We start from the raw sequence: 12192 nt of genomic DNA on the forward strand, positions 1-12192 counted from the left end.
AAAAATACAAATCTGAGGGTACTTCTGTAGCCTTTTTAAATTATAAAGAGCGTAATAAAATCTATAAAAATGTAACAAAATTAGCAAAAATACAAAATGAAAGGCAGGTGGCCAAGGATAGTAAAACAAATCCACCAAAAAAATATTCAAGTATATAAATGCAAAAAAGCCAAGGTCTGAACAAGTAGGACCCTTAGATAGTGGTAATGGGGAGTTGGTCACTGGGGATCAAGAGAAGGCAGAGTTACTAAATGGGTCCTTTAGCTCTGTATATACAATAGAAGAAAGAGCGGCTGATATAGCCAGTGCTGTTAATATATCAGTTGATATACTGAATTGGATATGGTCCAAGCTAAATTAAATAAATGTGCACAAGGCCCTGGGACCAGATGGGTTACAACCTAGAATTCTTAAAGAGCTTAGTTCAGTTATTTCTGTCCCCCTTTTCATAATATTAAGAGATTCTCTGGTATAGTGCCAAGGGACTGGCGCAGGGCAAATGTGGTGCCTATTTTCAAAAAGGGCTCTAGGTCTTCCCCAGGTAATTATAGACCAGTAAGCTTAACATCCATCGTGGGGAAAATGTTTGAGGGGCTATATACAGGAGTGTAACAAAAAAAATATTATAAGTGACAGCCAGCACGGTTTTACTAAGGAGAGAAGCTGTCAAACCAACCTGATTTGTTTTTATGAAGAGGTGAGCAGAAGCCTAGACAGAGGGGCCACTGTGGATATGTTTCTGGACTTTGCAAAGGCATTTGACACTGTCCCTCATAGACGTTTAATGGGTAAATTAAGGATTATAGGTTTAGATAGTGTAGTTTGTAATTGGATTGGGAATTGGCTCAAGGACCGTATCCAGAGAGTTGTGGTCAATGATTCCTACTCTGAATGGTCTCCGGTTATAAGTGGTGTACCCCAGGGTTTAGTGCTGGGACCACGATTTTTCAACTTATTTATTATTGATATAGAGGATGGGATTAATAGCACTATTTCTATTTTTGCAGATGACACCAAGCTATGTAATATAATTCAGTCTATGGAAGATGTTCATGAATTGCAAGCAGATTTAAACAAAGTATTCGGGCGTCCAGTTGGCAAATGAAGTTTAATGTAGATAAATGTAAAGTTATGCACCTGGGTACCAACAACCTGAATGGTAGAAGCAGAATAAAGTAGAAGCATTTTCATACAGTAACGGGTCTGTGTTTTTGCTCCTCCGAGCTGCTCGTATTCATAAATTTATTTTTAAGAAGCTAATTTGGAGCTGGATGGAACTCAAGGCGAAGTGGGTTGCTAAATTGCACTCACACCTTCTTTAATGTAAAATCTATGGAATAGTCTACTGCAGGAGCTGGTCACAGCAGGGACAGTAGATTGCTTTAAAAAAGGCTTAGGGCCTGTTCACATCACCGTTCGCTTTCCGTTCCGGGGTTCCGTCGGGTGAAACCCGCAACGCAAAGTCAAACTGAAACCACAGCTTCCGTTTCAGTCACCATTGATCTCAATGATGACGGAAACATTGCTAATGGTTTCTGTTAGTCACCATTCCGGCAGGTTTCTGTTTAAACAACAATATCAATAGCAGAGTCGACTGCGCTATTGATTGTGTCGGAAAAACAAAAACCTGCCGGAATGGTGGCAAACGGAAATCATTAGCAATGTTTCCGTCATCATTGAGATCAATGGTGACGGAAACGGTGGTTTCAGTTTCACTTTCCGTTGCGGGGTTCACCCAACGGAAACCCCGGTACAGAAAACGAACGGTGATGTGAACAAGCCCCTAGATAATTTCCTAGAACAAAAAATTATTAGCTCCTATGTGTAGAAATTTTTACCTTCCCTTTTCCCATCCCTTGGTTGAACTTGATAGACCTGTCTTTTTTTTCAGCCGTAGTAACTATGTAAGGCCCCATGGACACGACTGTGCCCGCAATTGCGGGCCCGGCCGGCCACCGACTGCCACCCGCATAGGAGCACGGCCCGTAAAATAGGACATACTCCATAATTCCCGGCATGGTTCTACGGAACGGACAGCCATACGTAGCGCTACGGAAAGGTGTCCGCGTTCAATGAATATGAATGGGTCCATTTTTGTGACCGGCAATTGCGGTCCGCAAAAACGGAGGTTTTTTTACTGTCGTGTGCATGGGGCCTAACACTGGACACCCACAGGACATGGTTAGATCCCAGAAAAAAAATTTGCCAGGCTGGAACAGCAACCTATGACTCCCTAATTTTCTCTTCAACCAGGACCACATCAGGTTACCTACAGATCTCCTCCAAGGAAAGAAAACTAAGCACAAACACAATTACCCCTCCCCCCCCCCATCACATCCTTTATGGTTGTCTTCCAGACTACCCCCTGCCAAATTTTTTAGAAAAATATATGATTGGAGTGCTGCGTTACACTGTATTCCTAAATATCTAAAGTTTTTTGTAATGTTGATACCTCTTCCACTTTTGAAAAATAAAAAGTTTGAAAAAAAATAAAAAAATCAAGACAGTCATATTTGCAAATGTTTATTTTAGTAAGAAACATTCAGAAATCACCTTTTTCCTCTAGCATCTACAAGAATGTAGCATTTGAAGAAAAAAATAAAAAAATTGTTATCCTGTAATTTTATAAACAGTGCTTTGCTTAGTAGCCTAAAACAGTTCCACATAATGAACTATGGCAAGCCACTTGTTATTGTGCATGTTATGAATCAACTGATCTATAAAAAGCAAAATTCATATGTACATACACCGATATAAACCCATTACACTGACAGGGATAACTCCCTAGAGTGTTCCAAAAGCTAGTATGGATTCTTCAGCAAGAAGGAATAGCAGCCAACATCATTGCTGAAAAACATTTTACAACAAGCGAACAGTCTTCCCAGTCACTGTTAAATAGTCTTCATCTGCCAGCGCATGCAAAGCTTCTTCAAACATGTCCTTTGTAATTGCCTGAAGATTTAAAAAAAAAAAAAAAAAAAAAGTGAGGTTTGGTAATTCTTGTTCATATCAAGCCTGTCCAAATGGTTTCAAAAGAAAGATGCAAGACCATCTTACTGCAGAAAACATAAGGACCAACAAGCTAAGGCCATCAGGCGGCGCAACTTCCAGACAACTTATGTCAGATTTGAGAAAATCAAAATATTGGAATAACTTTTTAAAGAGTACTGACAAATGATAATGTACAGGCGCAGATTTCCTTATCACACCAAAATGTCGTTACACTTTTAGACCAGTCCTGAGAACACAAGGACTTTGCCCTCAGGATAATACTTTATTAAACATGCTAATTATTTTAGCCGTTGTAAATTATTTAAAGACAAAATGATTTTGTATTTTGAGGGGGGGGGGGGGGGTCGAACTTATTTAAAATGTGAGATTTGTCATTGGAGATTTTACAAAGCTTTAAAAACATTAAAACTGTAGAGATGAATTTTCACTTACTACGTCAGACTGCCCTCGAAGATCCTCAAACAACTGCTGGTACTTCAAGGCTGGTGTTTTGCCTTTAGACTGGATCAGTTTCTTTAGTGCATGAGCCAGTTCCTCTTTGCGTTTGCGAGCTGTGGCACTCATTCCTAGAAAATAGAGTTCAAACGTAGGTTAGAAAAAAAAAACAAAAAACACTTAACTAGTTGGTTTCAGTTTAGCAAAGGAAAATTAGCCTAAGGGCGGATTCAGATGAACGTGAGCGTTTTGCGCGCGCAAAAGGCACTTGACAGCTCCGTGTGTCAGCCCCGTATGATGCGCGGCTGCGTGCTTTTCGCGCAGCCATCATTATGACACTCTGTTTGGATGTTTGTAAACAGAAAAGCACATGGTACTTTTCTGTTTACATTCATTCTTTTACTGATGTTGCGCGAATCACGCGCGTCCCACGGAAGTGCTTCCGTGTGGTGCGCGTGATTTTCACGCACCCATTGACTTCAATGGGTGCGTGATGCGCGAAAAATGCAGAAATATAGAACATGTCATGAGTTTTACGCAGCGGACTCATGATGCGCAAAACTCACGGACAGTCTGCACTGCCCCATAGACTTGCATAGGTCCGTGCGACCCGCATGAAAACCATGCGGGCTGCACGGACGCAAATCACGTTCGTGTGAATCCCCCCTAATGCGGGCAAAACAAATTTATGCATGGTCTGAATAGAATCTGTACATTAGCCCATCAGAGGAAATTCTATGGGAAAGGCTCTTAATGTCACACTTGCTTGTAAAGACTTGAGGTCTGCTAACCAAACACTTACGCCGGTAATAGACCTGAAATGGCTGTTGCCCAAATGATTGCTTAGGCAAGTTCTCTCTGCTGGTTCCATCTTTAAACATGCGGTTTTCACCTCTGGCATCCGGTGGGAGAAACCATGGGAATGTGTTGGGACATTAGTGTCAAGGTACCCCCCACTAATAGCCTTTACCTGTAGTAAGAATTGAGATATCTACAATGCCAGTTCTTGGATCAGTGGCAGACTGTTTCAAAGCTTCACGATGAAGACGTTTCGCCTCTTCTACATCGATGGTCTCCACTTTACTGGAAAAGCGTACTTTGGCATAGGCTTCAGAAAGACGAATCAGAGATTCTAACTGCCTTGGATAAGCAGATACCATTCCACGACCACTGCCAATCTTTCTCATGTCTACATAAGCCTTTGTAAAAAAATAAAATATATATACACATATCAAAACGGGCTGAGATTGTAGAAGGCACATATTTTTTACCCCTCGCATTCTAAACAAACCTACAAACTAAAGTAGAAGAGCATGCATTGTAAAGCGCTCATTTTTTTAGTGCAGCAAAAATAATTTACATAACCAATTATTTTCCAAGTAGCAATACCTCCTGTTAAAGATAGTTTGCTCCTTAAAAAAAGAGAACCAAAAAACAAAGAAAAACAAAACAAAACATCCACGTTTGCACTTTTTTTTTTTTTTTCTTTTATTTATAGCATGCTGAATTTAACAGAATGCTGCATTTAACAGCTCTTCCAACTTAATTATATGGGACTATAAAGCCAGTTAACAGGTTGCAAAACTCATCATTTACTAGCTTCTGTCAGTGCTGTTTGTACAAAGCTCTACTCCCCTAAAAGCAATGCTATGGAGAATGCCATTCTTTTCTGTTGAATTTCTTGCAAATTAAAATCCGAGCTATACAGAGTACAGGAGAGAACTCCATGCTCTTCATTGTCCATTACGGATTCATAAAAAACAAAGCTGTAATTCAGCCGTGTGCAAGAGGCCTTATCAGCTTTTCTGTGTGAAACGTTCTTTGTGGAGCAAGCACTAATGTAAAGTGCAAGAATTCATTCCTAAAAGCATCAATATTCTGAAGACATGCCCAGCTTTAGTAGTGGAATTGCCCTATAAAATTGTTTAAAAAGTATTACCTCAATGAGAGCTTGGCTGGCTTCCTCACTAAGTCTTGGATGGACATAAGTGCGAGCATATGCAATGTAATCTTTTAATACGGCCATATCCAGTTGCTCCTCATTTAACTGCTCCTCACTTTGGTAGTACAAAGCCACAAGATGGTGAGCCAGGCGCCGGTCATAGGCCTCATCTTGTGGATCCAACATCAAGAATATAAGGTCAAATCTAACAAAAACAAAAAGTTACAATTTTTCTCTTTAGAAACAGCAGAACAAGAATGTTTTAGAAACGGTCACATGCAACCAGCGAATTTACCAATTTACCTTGATAAAAGGGTGTGCGGAAGTTGGATGTTCTCTATTGTAGTTTTCTTTGGATTCCACTGAGATTCCACAGGGTTTGCAGCAGCTAGGACAGATGTACGAGCATTTAGCTGACATATAATGCCAGCCTGAAGAGTGGAGGGAAAAAAAACACGAACCTTGTAAGCATAAAGGCATAGGGTGTCGATAGTCTGTAATGTGCACAAAATCAACTCATAAGAAAATGTGTTTGTCCTTACATACAACGAAGAACATTGGTTTAACCCGATGCTTAATAAAAAAATGCTCTCGAGCTGTACGCTTCTGCACACTTACCTTAGCAATTGATAGGGTCTGCTGTTCCATGACTTCATGAAGTACTGATCTGGTACTCTCATTCATTTTGTCAAACTCATCAATGCAACAAATGCCATTGTCACTTAGCACCAAAGCTCCCGTTTGGAGAACCAGCTGTCTTGTCTCTGGATCCTTCATCACATAGGCTGTTAAACCCACAGCACTGGATCCCTTACCAGAAGTATACTGGCCTCTAGGTACAAGGTTGTACACATACTGTAAAAGTTGGGATTTACTAGTGCCGGGATCACCACACAGAAGAATATTAACTTCAGCTCTGAAATTTCCTCTTCCTGTATGACTGAAATCCTTGCGTGTGCCACCAAACAACTGCAGCAAAATACCCTGCACAGACAGATTTGTGTTAAAAGCAGATAAATTGTTGACTACAAACATATTAAAGGTGGAAAGACGTTTCTCTAAAGGGGTATTTTTTTTTTTGTAACTAGTAAAACTATTGTATTCTGCATCAAGCAGTTAATGAAGGATACACAAAATATTAACATGCGGTCTTAAGAAAAAAAAAAAAGAAAAAAAAAAAAAGATAGATGTCTTGACAGAGTAGATGAATTTAACATTAATTTAATTTGGCTTTGCTACTTGTTCTAAAGCGTACCTAATTAGGTGACTTTTTAAAATAAGCTGTCGTGTACGTACAGGAGGACGAGCACTGACCATTATATGACTTGTTTCCTGCATTTCTTAAAGCAGTTCTGTATTAAATATTTCTAATGGTCAGTTTTCCCTTAACCGATTGCCGACACAGGACGAGAATGCTCGTCCTGAGCGGCGAGTACTTGGCGCATTAGGACGAGCATTCTCGGCCTGTGTGACAGCAGTCTGTGCGCACGATCGAGAGCGGGGCAACGGCTGTAATACACAGCCACGGCCCCGCTCTGACAGCGGAGAGAAGAGAACCATCCGCTCTCCGCCATTAACCCTTTGAATGGCGCAATGAAATATGATCGCAGCGTTCAAGGAGAGGGGACTGCACTTTGATCGCGTCACAGAAGATAACTGTGATGCAATCAAAGCCCGTAACTTGTATGGCCAGACAACCCAGGGTCCATTGAAGGACCCCAGGGCTGTCTGAACATATTTCCGGTTGTTGGGGCATACTGAGGTGTGCCCTAACAACTGCCTGTGTACAATCAGTACACAGGCGAATGTACTGGCATATAGATCTATGCCAGTACATTAGTTAAAAAATAAAAATAAAAATGATAAAAGGGATTTATGGGATTAAAAAAAAAAAAGTTTCAAAGTTGAAATGAATGTAAAAAAAACAAAAACACATTTTTTTATAATAAATAAACTTGTTAAAAACAAAGTCTCATACAACTACGTCGTACAAGAAAAAAAAAAAGTTAACAAAAAGAGTTTACAAAAAATTGTTCCATTCAAGGCCAAAACTGGCCGTGTCCTGAAGGGGGTTAACTCCGCTCAAGCAGGCAGAGGACTAGCCGCTATGATGTCCCCCCATATATAGCCCAGATAACAGAAGATCCTGCTCCGCTCTCACGTTCTTGTGATTAAGGTCTTAGCAGCAGAATCCAGAACGTACGTACTGAATTCTCTGCTCCGTACTGCTGTATAAAGTCCTCCTTGCTGCTGCTGAGCACTGGCGAGTGATCAGTGAAGGAATGAGGAAGAGGAGTCTGATAAGTTAGGTAATATTCTGTAATAAGATATATTACAAAGTTTCTTATCTTCGCTTGTACTATGTCAGGTTTAGTTACACATGGCCTGAACGTTGAAATCAATAGCTTGTAAAAGAAACTCTTAATACTGAACTTGATCTTTTTTTTTTTTTCTAAATAACGGTTTGTACTGCAGTAATGCTAATTTTATATGTAGTGATGTAGATAGAAATGGTTTAGAATAGACAAACCTTTTTTATGTCTTCATGTTCATATATACTTGGTGCCAGAGCACTGGAAAGCCGCTCATAGATGTCAGGCTTAGCAGCCAGTTCCTTCAACATCTCTATACGTTCCTCAGTGAACATCTTATGCTCAGCGTCCTCAACAATTCCATGTAGACGTTTGGAGTCCGTCTTCCGATAATGGATGACATCAATATGAGTCTTATATACAGACTTTACATTTCTGACTTTGGGGTTTACACGAATGGGAACTGCTCTGTAAATACCTACAATTAAACATGTAAAAAAAGTCTAAATATATTATATACAATAACAAAAGAAAGAAGATGTATAATGCTCCACGGATGTGAACAATTCATTTTTAGATGTATGGGTATCTGTGCCCCAGAATTATGTAAACGCATATACAACAAACAGCATTAGAACCTGCCCAACATAGAAAACAGACATGAAAAACACTCATGTCATAATTTACACATAGCAGTAGAGCTGCTGCTTCTACACGCAGCTGGATCGTGGTTTTGCAGCAGTCAGTTTGAAGGAGTGGTTCTAGGAGACGTTCCTAAAATTGTTTCTATGGAAAACAGCATTGCATGTGACAACGGATCGCAGTATTACATGCAGTATTCCTGGTCTGCATTCTTTTCTGTACATAACCATTAAAGGGTAATTAAGACTTTGTCAAAATAGAAATATTACAATTTGTGAGTAAAACGTTGCAGGCCATACTACATACCTGTTACATTGACCCTATCTCCTGGCTGCACTTTATCCACCAAGTCATTGTGTGAATATAAAATGATAGTGTGAGGAGTTTGTCCAGCCGGCATATCTTCAGGAGACTCTTGTAGTTTTATCTAAAAAATAGAAAAACACTAATAACAAAACACATACTATAGACAGAGCTCTGATACGTAAGAGTCCCAATAGATGTGGTACACAAGGACCAGCTGAGCTTTCACCCTTTTAATCTAGACAAATGTTTCCGTTCACTGAAAGCAGAGAAATCTAAATGCAATTTAGAATATGGCCCCCCAACATATACCTACAACGGAAGGCTGCAAAGTACTCCCGAACTCTCCTGGCAGAGTGTTAACTAAAGCATTGTGCCCGGGGAAGTTCCTGAAATCACTGTCCAGATACTGACCATGATATCAAGAGCTTTAAGATTAGTTCACACAGTTTTTTTACGCTGATTTTGTCACAAATCGGCACTAAAAAAAAAACTGCCAAATCGTGCCCCATTGATTTTAATGGGAGGTAGAGAAGTTTCCCGGGTGGGGAAAAAAACTGCATGTTCTTTGTTCTTTCTTGCTGTGGTTTCCGACTGACCTCCCATTGAAATCAATGGGAGACAGAAAAAAGCTGAGGCACCCATTTGAGCGTTTTTCGCCCGCAGTGCAAAATCTGCCTCAAAATTGCTGAACGAATTCGGAGGCAGATGTTTTTCTGCCTGCAAAAAAACAAACAAGGCCTTAAGTCGCAGCTGGCAGGCAGAGTATCGAAAACGCTCTACCTAGGGGAAGCTCCTGACGTCGCTTCTTGCCACACTACCTGATGCTCTTCTCAGAAACTCCAGTCCTTGAAAAGCTCCAACGAATAAACTGAACATATACTTGTAATGGATTACATATGGTGGTATCCAACAAAAATGCTACTGCGCTATTCCATCCTTCAAAAAAAAGGTATACCGATTTGTCAGGATGATGGAGCCCTTTGGTCACGTTAAGCCTGTACGCTGGCATATACGTGGTGTGCAGGGTACGTAACGTTTTACATTGAAAATGAGAAGACCTACCATTTGTTTATCTGAAAACAGGGAGCGATTGTGAATCAATGCCATGCTGTGTGTGGTGTTACAATGTTTGCAGACGGATGGCTCTGCAATGCGGCCTCGGTCAATCTCCACTCTTGTGCTAAAAGCACAAACTTGACATTTAAAGAAAGCTTCTTGCATTTCTGGGATAATCTGTGAAGTCCTGATGACCATTCCACCAATTGTGATCAGCTGATCAATATCTGAAAAGCAATTTAGAAACAGATTTATAAACCCTTACATATAAAAAATAAAAAAAAAATTAATTGCCATTTAAAGATAAAGTCCGGAGAACATCAATATAAAGTACTAGAAAACATGTTCGTTGGATTTAATGTTGCAAATATTCCTGCATTGGAGAATTCCCAACGTATACGTCAAACATAGGCCGTGACGGAAGCCTGACAGAGACACCTTTCACCCATAGACTATAATGGTATTCGTTTAACGAATACATGATAAAAAGTAGTCGTGAGAGCTCACGATTTAGTCGTTAAACGGTTACCAATATAGTCTGAGTGACATATGGCACTGTTAGGCAGTCGATTAACGCACAGGATTGAAAGGCATCCGTTTAACCATTATGTCATGGAAAGCTATTAATAGTGCCATGACTTATCCGTTTAACAGTCGCCATACAGTGGCAACAGGCTATAAATTTTATTTTTAATGAAAACAAAGTAAACAGTTAACCCCTTTCTGACATTTGTCATATGATACGTCATGGAAAGCTAGTGCTTCCCGCATTTTGCCGTATCCATATGACAAGTGGATGACACGGGCTCAGAAGCTGAGTCCATGTCATCATCCCCTGGTGTCAGCAGCATGTTACAGCTTGGTAGCGGGGCCTAAACTGCTTCTGTAGCGGCTGGCAAGGCGGTATATGTGCTTAGTCTACAGTGACGTCTTTTGGCGTCGCTGTAGAAGAGACTGATGAGCGCTCATCCTCTAAGCTGGAACTGTAACGAACACCTCCTGATTTTAGAGTAGCCTGCTGAAGACAGCTGGGGTCAGAAAACATTCGGACCTCAGCTGTTTAACCCTATAGGGAACTCCCCTCTTTGATCACATCAATGGGTTTCCAGTGATGCGATCAAAGAGCAGGGAATCCCTCTGCAGTCAGGCCTGCAGTGACACAGTATAATGTATTAGCATACAGGACTATGTAAATACAGTACAAGTAAAAAATAAAGTTATGAATGAAGTTATCCCTTAACCCCTTCCCGCTCCTTGACGTACTATTACGTCATGGCAGCTGTATCGTTCGCGCTCCATGCCGTAATAGTACGTCTCGGGAGTAACGGCCGTTTCGGCCGTCCTCCCGACACATACAGGAGCTGTGACGCTGCTGTCTTGTTCAGCAGCTGTCACAGCTCCAACAGCGGGGACCGATCGCTGTGTCCCCGCTGATTAACCCCTTAAAAGCCGCGTTCTATAGAGATCGCAGCTTTTTAGGGGTTAAGCTGCCATCGCCGGCCTGCTACGCGATAGCGGCCGGCGATGGTGACTATGGCAACCGGACACCAAACAATGGCGTCCGGCTATGCCATAGACGGAAGCCTAGTGGGTCCTGACAACGTCAGGACCCACTATGCTTGCTGTCAGTGAGTAGCTGACAGTTCTAATACACTGCACTACGCATGTAGTGCAGTGTATTAGAATAGCGATCAGAGCCTCCTGCCCTCATGTCCCCTAGTGGGACAAAGTAATAAAGTGAAAAAAAAGATGTGTAAAAATTAGAAAATAAAAGATTTAAAAGTAATAAAAGTAAAAATCCCCCCTTTTCCCTTATCAGTCCTTTATTATTAATAAAAATATATAAACAAACAAATAAACTATACATAATTGGTATCGCCGCGTCCGTAACGGCCTGAACTACAAAATTATTTCATTATTTATCCCGCACGGTGAACGCCGTAAAATAAAATAATAATAAACCGAACCACAATCACAATTCTTTGGTCACTTCACCTCCCAAAAAATGGAATAAAAAGAGATCAAAAAGTCGCATGTACCTAAAAATGGTACTGATCGAAACTACAGTTCGTTACGCAAAAAATAAGTCCTCGCACGACTTTATTGATTGAAAAATAAAAACGTTATGGCTCTTAGAATAAGGTAACACAAAAAGTGAATGATTGTTTACAAAACGTATTTTATTGTGCAAACGCCATAAGACATAAAAAAAAACTATAAACATCTGGTATTGCCGTAATCGTATCGCCCTGCAGAATAAAGTGAATATGTCATTTATAGCGCACGGTGAACGCTGTAAAAAAAAACGAAAAAAAACCAATAGTAGAATTGCTGTTTTTTAGTCACCACGCCACCTAAAAATAGAATAAAAACTGATCAAAAAGCCGCATGCACCCCAAGAAAACTACAATGGATTCCTCAAGGGGTCTAGTTTCCAAATTGGGGTCACTTTTGGGGGGTTCCCAATGTTTTGGCACCACAAGACCT

The 12192-nt window shown here is 40.6% G+C and overlaps 1 protein-coding gene across 1 annotated transcript in view; it reads right to left on the minus strand.

Moving 5' to 3' along the window:
- Nucleotides 1-2510: 2510 nt before the first annotated feature.
- The window catches only part of MCM4 (minichromosome maintenance complex component 4), a 44634-nt gene continuing 34952 nt past the window's right edge, over nt 2511-12192 (minus strand). Inside the window, exons 9-17 of the mRNA XM_075826263.1 lie at nt 9712-9932; nt 8650-8770; nt 7920-8179; nt 6008-6373; nt 5693-5820; nt 5387-5594; nt 4418-4646; nt 3445-3578; nt 2511-2952 (exon numbers count right to left, since the gene is read on the minus strand). Coding sequence (XP_075682378.1) covers nt 2860-2952; nt 3445-3578; nt 4418-4646; nt 5387-5594; nt 5693-5820; nt 6008-6373; nt 7920-8179; nt 8650-8770; nt 9712-9932 — 1760 coding nt within the window. The 3' untranslated portion in view covers nt 2511-2859. The remainder of the gene's footprint in view (nt 2953-3444; nt 3579-4417; nt 4647-5386; nt 5595-5692; nt 5821-6007; nt 6374-7919; nt 8180-8649; nt 8771-9711; nt 9933-12192) is intronic.

The sequence above is a fragment of the Rhinoderma darwinii genome, chromosome 5, assembly GCF_050947455.1.
Source record: "Rhinoderma darwinii isolate aRhiDar2 chromosome 5, aRhiDar2.hap1, whole genome shotgun sequence".
Lineage (NCBI taxonomy): Eukaryota > Metazoa > Chordata > Amphibia > Anura > Rhinodermatidae > Rhinoderma > Rhinoderma darwinii.